Source organism: Glycine max, chromosome 17 (assembly GCF_000004515.6).
Source record: "Glycine max cultivar Williams 82 chromosome 17, Glycine_max_v4.0, whole genome shotgun sequence".
NCBI lineage: Eukaryota > Viridiplantae > Streptophyta > Magnoliopsida > Fabales > Fabaceae > Glycine > Glycine max.
The window spans coordinates 33,716,320-33,733,747 of record NC_038253.2 but is presented as its reverse complement, the minus strand read 5'-3'; the positions used below and the strand labels follow the sequence as shown (position 1 = coordinate 33,733,747).

Below are 17,428 nucleotides of genomic sequence, written 5' to 3'. Positions count from 1 at the left end.
TGATTTGATGTATTGGAGACCATAACCATGCCTTAGGTTTTAACCTATTAGGGTTCTCATTATCCCCTAATGGGTCAAACTGGTTTCTGCTCATTAAGCCTATATCAATTTTTTGTTGATAATCTAATGGGCTCATTGAATTAGATCACTTTATATTGAATTCATCTAAATGTAAATAACTAATATAAATGTTATAATATAATATGTAGCCCATATTAATTAATTAGGAATTATAAAATTCCTAACAATTTCCCACTTGGACTTCATATTAACCTTAGACATTTATATCACAAAATTCTTTAGGTGTGTAACCGTATGTTATTTACTTTTAGACTTCTTTTATACAACTGGTCCATCTCATATAGCAACAGGAAACCACAACAATTTTTCATCACAATTCAGCGTGATTAAGCCACAATAATCACCATTGTTACTCATACTCGATGACATAGATCAAATATGGATAAGCGGCATGGAAATTACATACAATGTGATCTTAATCATGTTTATTTCCAACTAGTCCAAAATTTATTCTCTATAGAGATCAATCCAAAGTGCAATACAAATATTGCATACAAAACAAGCTCATAATAGAATGATAAATATCAACTTTATTTCTACAGAAAATCCAAACAATACAAATATCTGGAAAACATAAGATATAAAATATAAATGGGACTCTCACTACACTAAGGTACTGTTAGGAACTACCCCCATATGAGCAGTGTGCTCATGAAAACTCTAGATACCAAACTTTTAGTAAGTGGGTCAGCTAGCATGGAATTAGTCCCTATACGTTCTATGGAAATCTGCCTATTCTGAACTCTTTCCTTCACAACCAGAAACTTGATGTTAATCAATTTTAACTTGGTTGTACTTCTATTGTTGTTGGAGTAAAGAACTGCAAAGTTATTGTCACAATAAATTTTTAATGGTCTTTCAATGCCATCGACCACACGCAAACTAGTGACAAAGTTTCGCAACCATATCCCGTGATTAGAAGCCTCAAAATAAGCAATGAACTCCACAACCATGGTTGAAGAAGCTACAAGAGTTTATTTAGCAGACTTACAAGAGATAGCTCCTTCAACCAACATATATATGTATCCAGAAGTGGAGCGTTTGCTGTCTTGACATCCAGCAAAATCAGAGCCTGAGTACTCGATGATCTCTAAATTGTTAGACTTCTGATAAGTGAGCATGTAGTCTTTTGTTCTCTTCAAGTAACGCATTACGCGTTTCACTGCCTTCCAATGCTGCAATCCAAGATTACCAAGTATCCGCCCAGAACTCCTATGACAAATGCTATGTCGGGACGAGTACAAACTTGAGCATACATAAGACTTCCTACTGTTGATGCATAGAGAATCTTCTACATCTCAGTTCTTTCAAAGTCATTATTGGGGCATTGTTTGAGACTGAATTTGTCTCCTTCAGCTATTGGGGTATCTCATGGTTTACTATCTTTCATGCCGAATCTATCAAGTACTTTATCGATATAGCTCTCTTGTGACAACCTTAGAATACCTTGAGAGCGATCTCGCAGTATCTTAATACCTAACACAAAAGAAGCTTCCCCAAGATCTTTCATTTCGAAATTTTCATTAAAAATCTCTTGGTCTCTTGCAAGAAGCCTATATCTCTGCTAGCAAGCAGTATATCATCAACATATAATACCAAGAATATGTATTTACTCCCACTGAACTTATGATATACACAATCATCAACTACATTTGCCTCGAAACCATATGAGGTAATGACTTGATGGAACTTGTAATACCATTGACGGGAAACCTATTTGAGATCATAGATGGATTTCTTTAGTTTGCATACCATGGACTTTGAGTCACCTAACACAAAGTTTTCTGGTTGCACCATATAAATCGTTTCTTCAATGTCACCATTTAGAAACACAGTCTTGACATCCATTTGATGTAGCTCTAAGTCAAAATGAGCTACTAGTGTCATTATAGTTCTAAAAGAATCCTTTGAAGATACTAGAGAAAAGTTTTCTTTATAGTCAATGCCTTCCTTCTGAGTAAAGCCTTTAGCAACTAGACGAGCCTTATTTCTCTCGATATTACCCTTTGAATCCTTCTTGGTTTTAAATATCCATTTACAACCAATAAGTTTCACACCTTCAGGCAATTCGACTAGATCCCAAACTTCATTGTCTTTCATAGACCTCATCTCATCCTTCATGGCGTCAATGCATTTTTTTTAGAGTTAGAACTGCGCATAGCTTGACAGAAGTTGATTGGATCATCCTCTGTTAAACCAACACTATCCTCATGTTCTTGGAGAAATATAATATAACCATTTGAGATTGCACTTCTCCTCTCTCTAATGGATCTCCTTAATGGCACTTTCTTGAGGTTGTTGAGGTTGCTCTAAAGGTATTTAAGGAAGAACCTCATTGTTGTCTTGTTCTGGAACAATGTCAATAGTTTGAACATTGTCTTCTATTACCAGAGTTGTGTCTTAAATAGTAATAGGTACGAAGACTTGATCACTATAAATAACAGGTTCTTCCTCAAAGACAACATATCTTATGTTCTTATATGTATAAAACAAAATACCAACGCCGGACACGTACAAAATACCAACTTTGTACAAGAACTTATGTTCTCTTCCTTCCCAAACTCAACTTCCTCAAGAAATCTCGCATTTCCCATCTCGAAAAAGGATATTAAGGTGGGATTGTAAAATTTATAGCTCCGAGAGCATTCAGCATAGCCAACAAAATAACAGCTAATTGTTCTTGAGTCCATGTTTCTTTCATGTGGCCTATAAGGTCGTGCCTCAGCCGAACAACCCCAAATGTGCAAATGTTTAATGCTTGGCCTTTTACCATTCCAAAGTTCATAAGAGGTTTTGTTAACTGGTTTACTTGGCACCCTATTAAGGATGTAAACTGCAGTCTTTAAGGCTTCTCCCCAAAGTGACTATGGCAAAGAAGAATGACTAATCATACTTCTTACCATATCCTTAAGAGTTCAGTTTGTTCGTTCTGCTACACCATTCATGCTAGGTTTTCCCGGCATAGTGTATTGCAGAATAATTTCACACTCTTTGAGGAAAAGCACAAAAGATCATGGACGTTGTTCTCCTGATCCATCATATCTGCCATAGTACTCACCATCACGATCAAATTTGACAACCTTAATTTTCTTTCCAAGTTGAAGTTCAACCTCAGCCTTGAAAGTCTTAAAAACGTCTAAGGATTGGGATTTCCCAGGTATCAAATATAGGTAACCGTATCTAGAGTAGTCATCTATGAACATAATGAAATATTGTTGTCCATTCCAATAAGTTGTAGGAAAAGGACCACAAATGTTTGTATGCACTAGTTCTAAGACGTTTTTAGCTCTTTCGACACTCAATTTCCTTATGTTTGTTCATTTTCCCTTTATGCATTCAACACAGATCTCTGAATTCTCTGTTTAGAGATATAGACTAAACGCTTATGCCATAAGGTGGCTGAATTCTCATTCAACTTTCATTTTGTACCACGTGAACTTATTTGTAGTATTTCATTATAGGAACTGACAACATCAAGCATTTAAAGATTATCAATTAAAGAACCAGAACCAACCATATTTGAATTTTGATAGAGACTAACTTTATTATTTTCAAATGAACAAGAAAATCCAAATTTGTCCAAACTAGAAATAAAAGTCAAATTCCGTCTAAAAGACGATACAACAAAAGTCTCAAATAAATCCAAATATTATCCCGTTTTTAACTGTAATCTAAAAGTTCTAATAGCTTCCACTACAACCTTCTTGTCATCACCCATAAAGATGAACCTTTCATCATCACTTGGTAGTCGGCTCCACAGGCAACCCTGCATAGTCATACTTATGTGAGTAGCAGCACCAAAATCTATCCACCAAGTATCTTTAGGTACAAAAGCCAAATTAACTTCAGAACAAACTAGAGTAAGAAATTTACCTTTCTTCACACACCATGCGGCATACTTAGGACACTCTTTCTTCATGTGTCCCGACTTCTTGTAGAAGTAACAGGTAAATTCTTCATCCTTCTTTTGTTTCTTTTGCTGAGAAGTCCCTTCCACAACACCCTTAGTCTTCTTCCTTTTCTTATTCTGAGAGGTCGAAGTCAAGTGAGCACTTTCAGTCTAATCTCTCTGCAGCCTCTCCTCCTCTTGCACACAGTGAGATATAAGCTCATTGAGGGATCATTTGTCCTTCTAAGTGTTATAGCTTACTTTGAATTGCTCAAAGTGTGCAGAAAGCGAGATCAAAATCAAGTGCACGAGCAGGTCTTCACTAAGATCTAACTTAAATGACTTGAGTGTCGATGCGAGATTGGACATTTCCATAATGTACTCCCTTATGTTCCCTTTGCCTTTATACTTCATGGAGATGAGTTTAGCCAAAAGGTTACTCGTCTCCGCTTTTTTTTTTTCATTTTTGGCAAAGTATTGCTCAATTTCCTCAAGAAATTTTTTTGCACTTTGATCCTTAGAAATAGAGCCCCGAAACGCCTCTGGAATAGAGCGCTTCATGATCATAAGGCACATTCGATTGGACCGATCCCACTTCTCAATTTTTTTTACCTCATTAGAGGTTTCCGGAGTGGAAATGAGTCGTTCCGTCCTTAGTGCCAAGTCCAAATCCATACAGTCAAGAACAATTTCTACGACTTCGTTCTATACCTTAAAATTTGTCCCATTCAGCATTGGGATAGAATTCATTTGGGCAGTAACATTTGCAGCACTGACAATATTAACTAAAGAGAAAACAAAAACTAATAACATGTTCACAAATAATCAAGCAAGTCATATAAAATATATATAACAAGACATGCAAATATTTCCCATAACAGATCTATCACAAGATACCCAACACAACATTAATTCTAGTCTTTAGACAGAGAAATTAATTTGTAATTGGTACTCTCAACGCAATGATCAAATATTGACAATTAGTTATGTCAAATAATAATCTTTCTTTGGACCGATTATTATTCACATGAAAAAAATACTTTATAATTGTCACATATTTATCATCGCATGTATGTTATTATTTGGCCAAATTGTGTCTTTCTTTGGGCCAAACACAATTCACATAAATAATTCCATACCAACATCCATGCAATTTAATTAAATCAATTTACACAATAGAGGTTACTTTGACAACATAATAGTTCAATCAATTTAATTAAAATTACCGAACACGCAAATAAATGGAAAAGATTCATGATGGTTAAATTTGCACCCAATTATGATAACAGTAAATATTTGAAAACAACATCATGGTAAACTAATTGCGCATCCGAAACGAACATACCATGGTGTTATCACAAATTTATACTAACCACAAGAATATCATAAACTATCAGTCTATCACCGATTCATGAAGGAAAAACAGTTGGCAAAAAAACAATAAATTATTCATATAAGACAAAAGACCATTGTCTTATTACTGATTCATATAAACAATATATATATATATATATATATATATATATATATATATATATATATATATATATATATATATATATATATATATATATATATATATGAAATTGTGTCACGTACAAAACATCATGATAATGACATACATATAGATTCACAAATTGTACACAATGACCTTATATAAAAATATAAGTCCCTGAGGCTTTGTATTCGACGTAAAGAGTTTTCATAAACCTTATATGTATAAAACAAAAAAAATTTCTTGCTCACGAAATATATATTGTTCAAGAAAATCAATGCCGGATACGTAGAACCTTTATCCCAAATAAAATAATATGTAAGCACACGCGACACAAACCAAAAACTGTATACAAACCCGTAAATCAAATGCAGAGGCCTTTTATTCATTTGAAAAAAAGAAAAACTTTACGACCATGACACAGAAATTTACGAGTTTTACAATTTTATTGATCGAAATAGTTTCTCCCCAAAATAAAATTAGGGTTCATATAACTAAAACGATCCAAATATAATACATATCAAACAACTTTAAATCCCAATAATCTAACAGTAATGGTGACTCTGATACCACTTGTTGTAATTTTATTAATAAACCTTATAAAATACCAAATGAGCACCAACACACATTGCGTCAGATTATCAAGAGGTTTTAAAGAATACCTGGATTCAAAGAGCTTGATCAACACGCAGCGAAATCTTACAGCAATCACGAACAATTGATTTAATGACATTCCTCAACCAAAAATCACCTTCTTCCTTATGGGATCTTCGTTTTCTCTTCAGATGGGGAGAGAAAAAACTGTTTCTTGATTTGGTGTATTGGGGACCATAACCATGCGTTAGGTTTTAACATATTAGGGTTCCCATTATCCCCTAATGGGTCAAACTGGTTTCCACTCATTAAGCCCACATCAATTTTTTGTTGACAGTCTAATGGACTCATTGAAATAGATCATTTTATATTGAACCCATCTAAATGTAAATAACTAATATAATATGTAACTCATATTAATTAATTAGGAATTATAAAATTCCTAACAGCAAAAGGTGTCCCTAAAAGCCCCCTGACACGAAGCTCTCCTAGGGTCCCCCTTGACTGACCCCTCGACATTGCCTTTCAACCAATTAGGAATAAGAGTTGTGTAGCGCCGAAGCAAAGTGGTGGACTTCAAAAGCACGAGCAAGCATGATGGATTCCCGAAAGACTCAAGTTCAAGATAGAGTTTGGGCTTCGAAAGCAGTTCTGGAAAACAAATATATTTTTAATGTAAAATTATATTCTAAGACATAAATACTAAGTCATAAGACAAATTAGATTCTCAATTTGTTTTGATTAGATATAATTAATGTTGTGTTGTTTGATCCTCTTCTTCTCAGAAGATAATGTTTAAGGATATTTTTAGGACCCATCAAAGAAAAAAAAATGTAAAAAGATAATGCTACCTATATTTCATGAAAAGGCACATCTAAAGTAAACTTCATAGTACAAAAGTTGATCTACTTTCTAACACACCATTTAAAGTATTCTTGAAAAAAGATAACTAGAATGTTTCATCAGTCTTATGTGATTAGTTGGTGACAATCATTAATTGGTCCTCAAACTTTTAAAAATGAATTAATTTGATTGTCAAATTCTTAAAAATGAATCAATTTGGTTATCAAATTTTAAAAAATTTAAGTACCAAACTGAACCATTTAAAATAATTTGGATACTAAATTTATTCATTTTTAAAAACTCGATGATCAAATTAAACATTTTAATAAATTTTCATTCATAATAGAGTTTAAAAGATTAGTACCATTAGAAATAAAAAATTACACTGTGAATTAGTTAGAAGTAATTTTTAATAAAAAATTATAAAATAATTATTATATAAAATAACAAATTTATGATTGTTTTTTTTAATAGCAAATTTGGTGTTTGTAATTTGGTCTCTCATAATTTTAGTTCTCATATTTTAAAAAACATGTATTTTTGAGCTAATTCCTTACATCATTTAAGGAAAAATAATTTAAAATATCAAATATTTTATTTATATGTCATTAAATAATTTAAAATATCAAATATTTTATTTATGTGTCATTATATAACTAATAATAGTTTAATTTTTTAATTATATACTATATCAAAAATAAATTTACACATTTTCATAGTTATATTTATGCATTTTCATAGCTATTCTAAGAGTTTTTAAAATCAATCTTCTAAAACTTGAATTTGACTCATTTAAATAATCAAATTTAATCTCAAACTTAAATTTATTTATTTAATGAAACAAACGAATTTGATCAAACATTTAATAAATTAAACTTCAATAATTCACAAATAACTTAACACATTTACCGTCCTAGGTGCATTTGCTCCCCCAGATTGCATCTGCCACTACTTATAAGTGCTTAGTAATTTTCATATTTTATTGTCTAAAGATAAATTTAGAGGAGTAATTAAGTATATAAAAATATTTTATGCTATCATCTAATAATAAACTTTTATATATATATATATATATATATATATATATATATATATATATATATATATATATATATATATGATGAGTGTGTTGAGTTTTTTAATAATTAATTCAAAAATTATATAATTATTTATTGAGCGACAACTTAAAACTGATAATTCATATTAAGAATGTCTAATTTAATTAATTAAACAGTATGTCTCAAGTTATTATAAATTCAATGTTGGATTCCTACGGATTAAAGTTCAAATTTTCTTTCCACCGCGTTCTTAAAATTAATTAATTGCTGTCACGTTTTAGATGACGAGTCTGCTATTGATGCTTACCAGAGTCTGATGGAGAGAGTGGATCGCTTGGAGTTGAATATAACTACATAGATAGTTAAATTAAATATGTTTGTATTCATGATTTGCCTACACTTTTTTTTAAGTGATTAAAAGTTTACTTGTGATAAATGGATTAGAACCTCTTGATTGGTTATGAAAGTCTTAGCTTGATTGCATCCTAAAAGTTGAACTTGAACGTCGTATGCTATATTTTTTTTTCTTCCATCAATGATATAATGGGCTTCGAAAGTAGATCTACAGTAGGACTTTCTTATACCTCTTTTTTGGGCATTGTATGTACACCCAGGAATTTCGTGATCTTCCCATTTTGCCCTTCCATAAAGGGTTACAGATCAGCTAATCCGTAAATGTTTTTTCTTTATTTTTTTTCAAAAATATTTTTTACAAATTAATTTAAAATTAATAGTTCAAGCAGGAGTCAAACTTATGACTTTCAAGTTATTAGCACGATAACCAACTGAGCTAATATGCCAATTATATTATAAAATAAATAACGTTGATATATATAACACTAAAATTTCTAATGTATATTTAATGCTCATGTAAATTTAAATAAAAAATTTTGTGAAAATTAATTTTGATATAAGTCATACTAATTATTTAATCTATATATTTTTTATAAAAAAATATTTACTATTAAAAAAATAAGTTATTAATAAATAAAAAAACATATCTTTGAAAAAAAAAATACTTACGGATCACGTAATCCGTATGAGTTAACTTGTACGGATTACGTGATCCGTATGACTCATACGTATTACATAATGCGCATGATTCATACAAATTATGTAATCCATATGAGTTAATCCGTATGATTCATACGGATCACGTAATCCGCCGTATGACTCATACGAATCACATAATTTGTATGAGGTATACAGATTATGTAATCCATAAAAACAAAAAACCTTTAAGGATATTTTTTGAAATTTTGTTTTAATGCTGTGTGCAAATTACAATCCGAAATTTTGATTTTCAAAATGATGAATCTAAAAGGTAAAAAACTCCAAAAAGGATGCATGAAGCAATAGCCCAAAATAGCTGTAAAGGTTGCTTTTAATTCATGGGTAAGATTCAATTAAACTAAAATAAAAAATAAAAAAATATATGCAAAATTAAAAATTGGATTGAAAGATGTGAATTTCTAAAATGTAAGAGTTAAAATCGCAAAATAAAATAAATAAAGGACTCAAAATCCTAAATTCAAAATTATAGGAGATCAATGTTATAATTTATCTTTTTTCTTAAAAAAAAAACTTTTGGAATAAAAACAACCAAAGCTTCCAAGTTCCAACTTGAAAATTTAGGAAGCAATAGCCAACAGTAGCGGTAAAGGTTTTTGTAATTCACATGTAAGATTCAATTAGACTAAAATAAAAAATAAAAAACAAAATATATGCAAATTTAAAAAACTGGACAGAAAGATGTGAATTTTCTAAAATGTAAGAGTTAAAATCGCATTTTTTTAAAATAAAGCATTCAAAATTGTAAATTAAGAATTATAGGAGATCTAAGTTGCATTTTTGTTTTTTTTTAAAAAAAAAAACTTTTGGAATAAAAACAGCCTCCAATGCTAAAACCCCATTCTCCTCCTTCGAAAATAAAACCTCATATTTTTAAAATTCGAAACCCTAAATTCCCGACTCCTCCCAACCCATTCGGTTCACTCCCTGCAACATCGAAGGTACGCTTCTCATATGAACTCATACCCTGAAAGAAATTGTTTGCACGCTTTTTCAACTCTCCAAATTGGTTCAGTCTTCACTGTTTTTCCTCATTATTTAGTTCACTGTTGTTCTGTAAACCTTTCCCTTGTTTAATTAACAGTGTATCACTCGATTCTTTAGGATCCGTTTTGTTGAGTGGAAGAAAAATAATTTACTTTTTTATCTGTGCCATGCTTTTTGGGGTTGGTTAATTTGTTTATAGAAATAGACATTTTTCCCTTATTTTTCTGTATAGAGAAATTATAAAGCAAAATGCGTTTAAATCCCAGTGTTGTGCAAAAATGAAAAGAAAAACAAAAACCTTGGTTTCTCAAATCTCTACATTTAGATCACATTGTAATTTGGTGTTAGACTTGTGAAATCTATGTCTAAAATGAAATTCATTCATTTCTGGTTTTGTAATCCATATTGGTCATTACAACTTTTAAATTCGTCTGCAACTGTTCAGATTCATTACTATGAACTGACTTTTGTTCATCATGTTTTTATTCGTCACCTCGCCTCCCCTATTGAATTTCAAAATGAAAATTATGAAATTGTGCGTGGTTATCTCAATCTGGGTGGTTGTGCTAATATGTAAGGAAGTGCAGAAATTGTTAAATATTTGGGAAATAAAAATTATGATCTGGGTTTGATTCTTACTTCCATACACATAAAAAAAAATACATGTGTTGAGCTAATCTTCCTATTTAAAGTCACTGTTAGCGGATGCAATGCCTTATCTGAACTGGTTTTCTAGTGTACCATGTATAACTTTCTTTTCATTTTAATTGAACTAAAAAAGAACTGCGGTTGATCATGTTGAACAATTGTTGGGTTTATGATAGTGATTTGTTTGTCTTTTGCTAGAGTAAAGAATGGGAGACAAAAAGAAGAAGGCTCAGATGTTTGTAAAGCTAGTGTCTGCTGCTGGGACTGGATTTTTCTATGTTAAGAGGAAGCCAAGGCAGTTCACAGAGAAGCTTGAGTTCCGAAAATATGATCCTAGGGTTAATCGTCACGTTCTGTTTACAGAGGCTAAAATGAAATGATATTGTACCTTTCATGGCTGCCTTTGCATTGTAACTGGATCAATCTTGTATTTCTCCTTGAGACAATTATCTCATTTGGTATTAGATTTTGAATCATGCCAATCTTTTTACTGTCTCTGCCTCTTCTTAGCTATTCAGATTTTGTATTTGTTTCTGCTGGTGTTTATGCCTTTGGTTGATTAGATATTATTCAATATTTTCAAAAAATAGCATTTCAGAATAATTAATGTATCTATATTTTGAATAACATCACCCTAACCATAGATGCTATGTCTGAAGGCCAATTAAACCATCCACCAGTACCCTAAATAAATAGCTTGAAGCTAATCAAATTGCCATTTTAGATTGCAGTTCATAGCATTCCATTCCTGGTTGTGAATTGTTCTGAAGGCATTGCTTGATTGAGCAAATGATTGAAAACCTTGAGTATGCTAACTTCTGTTCTAGCAGAATTAGGCCCCAATGGGATTCAAATAATTTTCTGTGGAACTTGATTGTGTAAGGGTCCCATCCCATGATGTTCCAAAAGATGATAATAGACTCAGGTATTTCTAAGTCTTATTACCTATTAAATTATAATGGTTAAAATATATATTTTTTGCTTATAAATATTGAAATGTTTGAAATTTGTTTCCCTTTTTGTTCTTACAAAATCATAATGTGTGACTTTTAGCTCCAGACTAGTTTTCGTAAATTCTAACCTATGTGTCTGATGACTTTGGAAACAAGCTGGTCCATTAGCCAATTGAGCGTTGACATGTATCCAGACCATAACCCTTACTCTCTCCAAATTCTGTACCCCAAACCAAACCTCATCTCTCTTTCTCTCTTCAACGCTGACGGCTTATGGGTTGCAAATCTGTGGGAGAGGAAACACCGATGGGTGGGGTGGCAGCGACTAAAATGCCGATGGGTGGGAGTGTTAACCCAAGAGTTCTTTGCTCCACGTGGATATGGTTCTCGTATGGGTGAGGGTGTGGATCCTGAATTTTCTCTTAAGCATGATCTCTTATTTTTGCTTTCAACGTTGAAGAATAGAACTCTATGTCTCGTCAAGGGGCGAAAGTAGAAGAGTCTGGAGGCGACGGCGAGGCTATCGACGATGATGGCGTTGTTCAAGTGTAAGTTGTGGCCGCTGAAGCTGAAGAGTCATCGACAATAATCATGCCATTTGTTTTGTTGCTTATGTATTATTTTTGCCTTTTAATTGAATTTTGGGTCTTACGTGTTGTTGCCTACTCATCGAAGCGTGTCTTTCTTCCTCTCTTTTTTCTCGTGGATCACCCACTGCAAGTAATTTTGTTTCAAACCCATGCACGCCAACTGTGCCAAGATTTGCCTTGTACAAATGTTGTTTCATGGAATGTGTTGATTTGGGGATATTCACAACTATGAAGTACGGACACTCCAATCCCTTGCCATGTCCAGTGTCCGACACGCGTCCGTGTCAGTGTCCGATACTGACACGACACCCGTACTACGTTCTATATTTTGGACATTACAGGTGTCTACGTGTCTGTGTCCGTGTCGTGTTCAGTGTCCGTGTTGGTGTCAGTGCTTCATAGATTCACAAAATGAGCTTTTCAACTATTTGGTGCCTATTTCCATGATTGAGAATTTTCTAGGAATGCCATGATTGGTGCCTATGGCCAAAATGGGTTTGATGGGTGACTATTATGGGTGGCGTAGGGTGGTGGTGGCTGTTATGGGTTTGGGAGAAATACACCACCACAAATTATGATTTGATTTTTTAAAATTATTTTTAATTTGTGGTGACTTTTAATCTTCAGAAATTATATTTTAATTTTATGAAAACGAAAAATATATAATTTTTTTTACAGAATTTGTAATATTTTAATATTTATAAGAATAAAAAATATATTTTAGTCCATTATAATTGAACAATACATGCTTAAAAAAACAAAAAAGGGTCATGTTCATTTGTTAAGCAGTTTTCAGTATATTCAAGTTTATTATCCTGCGGGCTAAATTGGAAATGAGGCGAACACACACCACACAGAAAGAGACCCATTTAATATTGTAGGTTTGCCCGATTAGATACATTTTAATGCAAATGCAAATCCTTGCAGGTTGGGTTAATCAAATAGGACCTATATACGCTCCTATAATCAGAATCTGTTTCAGGTTTAGATAAATGAGTCACAATAACAAAATTTTAACATCACGTTCTCTATTTCCTCTAGAATTTCTAACAAATGCTTGGATTCCTTTTACATGTGACTCCTCAAATACTTATAGGAAGCTCTGTTCTTTTCAAATTTGCAAGATTATCAAGAATGGTAGCGAGATCATCAAATTTGCAAGAACAATACTATTACAGGAAGCTCTGTTCCAAGCCTGTGTTTGCGAGATCATCAAATTTGCAAGAATGTTTTAAAGAATGGTTGCAATTATCTATGGAAGTGATATTTTGAAAACTAATGTGCATGCACATGATATTTCAAATTGCACGCACAAACCCCAAATAAGCCAGCATTCATGGATCATGAAAATATCACTTCCTCATGTATTAGCGGGTTGTTTTTCTGGTACACACGAAAACTTTGTTTCCCTTAGAAATCGATGAATTTCATGCACCTTTTCATTTCATTTAATGCTATGACGATTTGTGCCTAAAACTGAAACGTGTATAAAACCCCACATATATATAACATCATTATCATACAACCAAGTTCATTACTCTAGCACTACTAATATAATAGGTACATTGTATTCTATATACTACACATATATTCACTAAAATGGCCTTGGAAGTAACTCATATATGCAAAAGAACTGTGGTGAGCACCAAGGCAGTGGAGCCAGGAAAGTACTTCCCCTTGTCTGTTTTGGATCGCTACATGGAGAACAACCACATTAGGATGGTGTACTATTACCAAACCTCAAGAGAAGTGGAACTTGGAAAAGTGACCAAGAAGTTGAGAGAGACCTTGTCAGAGATGCTTACCCATTTTCCCATAGTGAGTGGAAGGTTGGTAAGAGATGATGAGACAGGGCATTGGAAGATCAAGTGCAATGATGCTGGAGTTAGAGTGGTGGAGGCCAAAGCCAAAGGGAGTGTAGGAGGGTGGCTAGCTAACCTTGATAGGGAAAAGGAACTCCAACTTGTGCATTGGGAGGACATGTTTCACAAGCCCTATTATTGGTCCACCTTTTATGTCCAGGTTAGGATTTTTAAGTAACACAGTTTTTAATATATCATATGTGAATTTCATTCTCAATTTAGTAAGTCTAATTTTTTGTATTTGATAAATATTCTCTAAATTTTATTTAATAATAAGTTTATTAAATGAAAAAAAAAAGTGTCTAAAAGGGTATATTATGTTTCCTTGTGTTATTGAAAAGGTGGTTGATATCATCATAGTAAGAGAAGATTTAAGAATGAAGGTTTGTAATAATAAATTAACGGGAAATGCTATTAACATATTCTTTAGGAAAATACTAGAAACACATTTTATAACACATTCTTTTTAATATGATTTTTTATTATTAGTTGAAATTTATTGAAAATAAAAAATTATTTATGGTGTCTCATTTTATTTATTGAATCTCATAATTTTATAATTGTCAATAAATTTTAACTAATCGTGCAGTGTGGTTAGAAGAAATATGTTGTTAGCACTCCTCTACTCTTGAACACTCTATTTGTTAGTACTTTCTATTATTGGATAAAATTCATGTAAGTTCCAATAAAAATGTGAGTTTCACTTTCAAATTTGTAAGATCTAATAAATTTCTATTTTAAAAAAGTGTTATCAATATATTATTTAACACTCCTAAGACATTTTTATCATTAGTTAAAAATTATAAATAAAGAATAAAACTTATATAATTTTATGTATTCTAATAAGTTTTCATCAATAATAAATAAATGTGTTAAATTTTTTTATTAGACAGTGCATTAATAACATTTCTCTTTCAACCCATAAGAAAGACTAGATAAAAAAACATGTTAGCAAGTGTTTTATTAGCACACTTAGTGAATAACTAAAGAATTTGATGTTTTAAACCGATAATTTTGATCCTAATTTCAGCTAACTGAATTCGAAGAAGGTGGATTAGCAATTGGCCTAAGCTGCTTTCATCTCTTGGTAGATTCCACTTGTGCAACATTATTCATGAAAGCCTGGGCTGACATTTCAATGGTAAACAAAATGATTACTCCTCCATTATTCCATCATTTACCTCCTCGAAGGCCACCAAATAGAAACCCCAATCATCACCTCCACATGGAGTTAATTCATCACTACAAATCCCTAATTGAAAAACCCAATTCTACAAAAGAAACAATGTACACTACAATTTCAATGGGCTTCTCAAACCCCATGGTTCAGGCCTGCATGTCCATGGCCCAACCTAATGGCCCAATACCGCCCTTTGAGGCTTTAGCAGCATTATTTTGGGTCTCTTTGAGCAAAGTGAAGGGTCTGAGAAATAGGCTTGTTGACATGTCCATATGTTTGGACATGAGAAAAGTGTTGGGCCTAGATTGTACATTCTTTGGGAACTGCATGGTGTATAATAAGGTCAATGTAGAAGGGAACAATTACAAATTTCCGCAAGTTGTTAGGGCAATAAGTGATGTTGTGGCTAAAATGGACACTGAGGCAATTATCAATTTGACCGAGTGGCTAGAAAATAATGATGTGAATTCACCTACCATGATGAACAATCATAATTTGGTTTGTACTAGTTTAGAGGGTATGGACCCTTATTTAACCGTGTTTCCAGATTTGTTCAAACCCATCCATGTTTCTTATTACATAGAACCAGTTGTGGGAGAAGGACAAGTTTTGATTCTGCCTGGTCTTCCAGAGGAGGGTCCTTTAAGTAGGGTGGCCATGGTGACCCTTAGGAAAGAAGAAGCAATTAAGCTTTGTGAAGATGATCTTATTTCACAATTCTCTCCCACTATATTGATGAAATGTGAATGAACAATAATTGTGATTTAATTACAATTATGTCAATAATGGGAAATTAGCTTAAGAGAAATGTGATTATAAACAATATCGTAGATGTACATAGTCATGTTAACTTATTACAATACTTATATCACCAACATATCGTTAAATGATTGGACATTATGTCAACATGAGTCTTTTAATTTAGTCATTATCATTGATATGTGGTAGCTATTAAGCTAACTAGGTTGGTATCATTCTATCATTATCACCTACTACTTACTATGTTATTTTGAAAAATGACCATCCAATAATCTAGTTTGACTTGTTGACTATTTCCACTTACGGTAAATGTGTTTTTCTCCTAATGTGTTTTATAATGCACTCGTGAATGATAACGAATGTGTAGGGTGACAATATGGGAAATAAAAAAAGTTAATAGGCTAAAATGCAATTTTTGTCCTCTATTTTTTAAAATCCGCAATTTTAGTCTTTCTATTTTTTTAATTGAAACATTTTGTTCTTCACTTTTAAAAAATTCATGATTTTAGTCCTTTAATTTTTTAATTGCGACATTTCACTTTCCACTTTTTAAAAAATCTGCAATTTTAGTCATCTTGATCAATTTCAGACTTAATTGTGTACTATATTAATTATTTTTTAATAAATTAAGTTTGTTAACAATTAAATATTAAAAAAATATTTGTCATATGGATAATAAACAAATATGTGTCCGCCAATGTTTATGGAGTACGTAAATCAATGTTTTAAATTGGTCACAATGACTAAACTTGTGGATTTTTTAAAAGTAGGAGACAAAATGTCTCAATTACAAAATAGTAGATTAAAATCGCAAACTTTTTAAAAGTGAGGAATGAAATATCTCAATTAACAAATGAGGGGACTAAAATCACTTATTTGAAAAAATATGGGGACGAAAATAATTTTAACCAAATTAATATTATCATCCTTTTGTTTATTACTTAAAGTAGTATGCACGAGAAATTCTACCCCTCACAAAATTGGTCCCTAAAAGTTTAATAATCTTGCTCAAAAGCCTACTTAAAGTTGAATGATCAATTTTGTAATTTTTAATTTATGCAAACAATCATGAAATTTAAAAATAAAAATTAAAGAAAAATAGTAAATATATTCTCAATTAGTATTCATGTACAATTAATAAATATTACCTCCATTTTTATTTATAAATTAGAATCTGTGAATAATTTATCATAAATATTTATGTTACCTTTTTTAAAATAATAAAAATTATTCTATATTAAAATTATTGATAACATAAATAACATATGTGTTCTCATAAAGACGTTCAAATCAAATCAAATTATTTGTATATTTAAATTTTCACCCATGGGTGATTGATGAGCATAATAAGTCTTTTTAGCATTATCATAACTTATCCCTTTTTTTTTTTGCCTCATTTAATCGAGACAAAGACTATC

General features: G+C 31.8%; 2 protein-coding genes across 2 annotated transcripts; both read left to right on the top strand.

Moving 5' to 3' along the window:
• Positions 1-10,864: 10,864 nt before the first annotated feature.
• On the top strand, positions 10,865-11,142 carry LOC100811038 (50S ribosomal protein L33). The gene has a single exon (XM_003550119.5). It carries the CDS (start codon positions 10,873-10,875, stop codon positions 11,044-11,046), a length of 174 nt encoding a protein of 57 aa, XP_003550167.1. The 5' UTR covers positions 10,865-10,872; the 3' UTR covers positions 11,047-11,142.
• Positions 11,143-13,709: 2,567 nt separating this feature from the next.
• On the top strand, positions 13,710-16,001 carry LOC100804090 (protein ECERIFERUM 2). Its single transcript, XM_003549205.5, has 2 exons — positions 13,710-14,231; positions 15,102-16,001. The coding sequence occupies exons 1-2, from the start codon at positions 13,809-13,811 to the stop codon at positions 15,999-16,001; spliced, it is 1,323 nt and encodes a 440-aa protein (XP_003549253.1). The 5' UTR covers positions 13,710-13,808.
• The last annotated feature ends 1,427 nt before the right edge of the window (positions 16,002-17,428 follow it).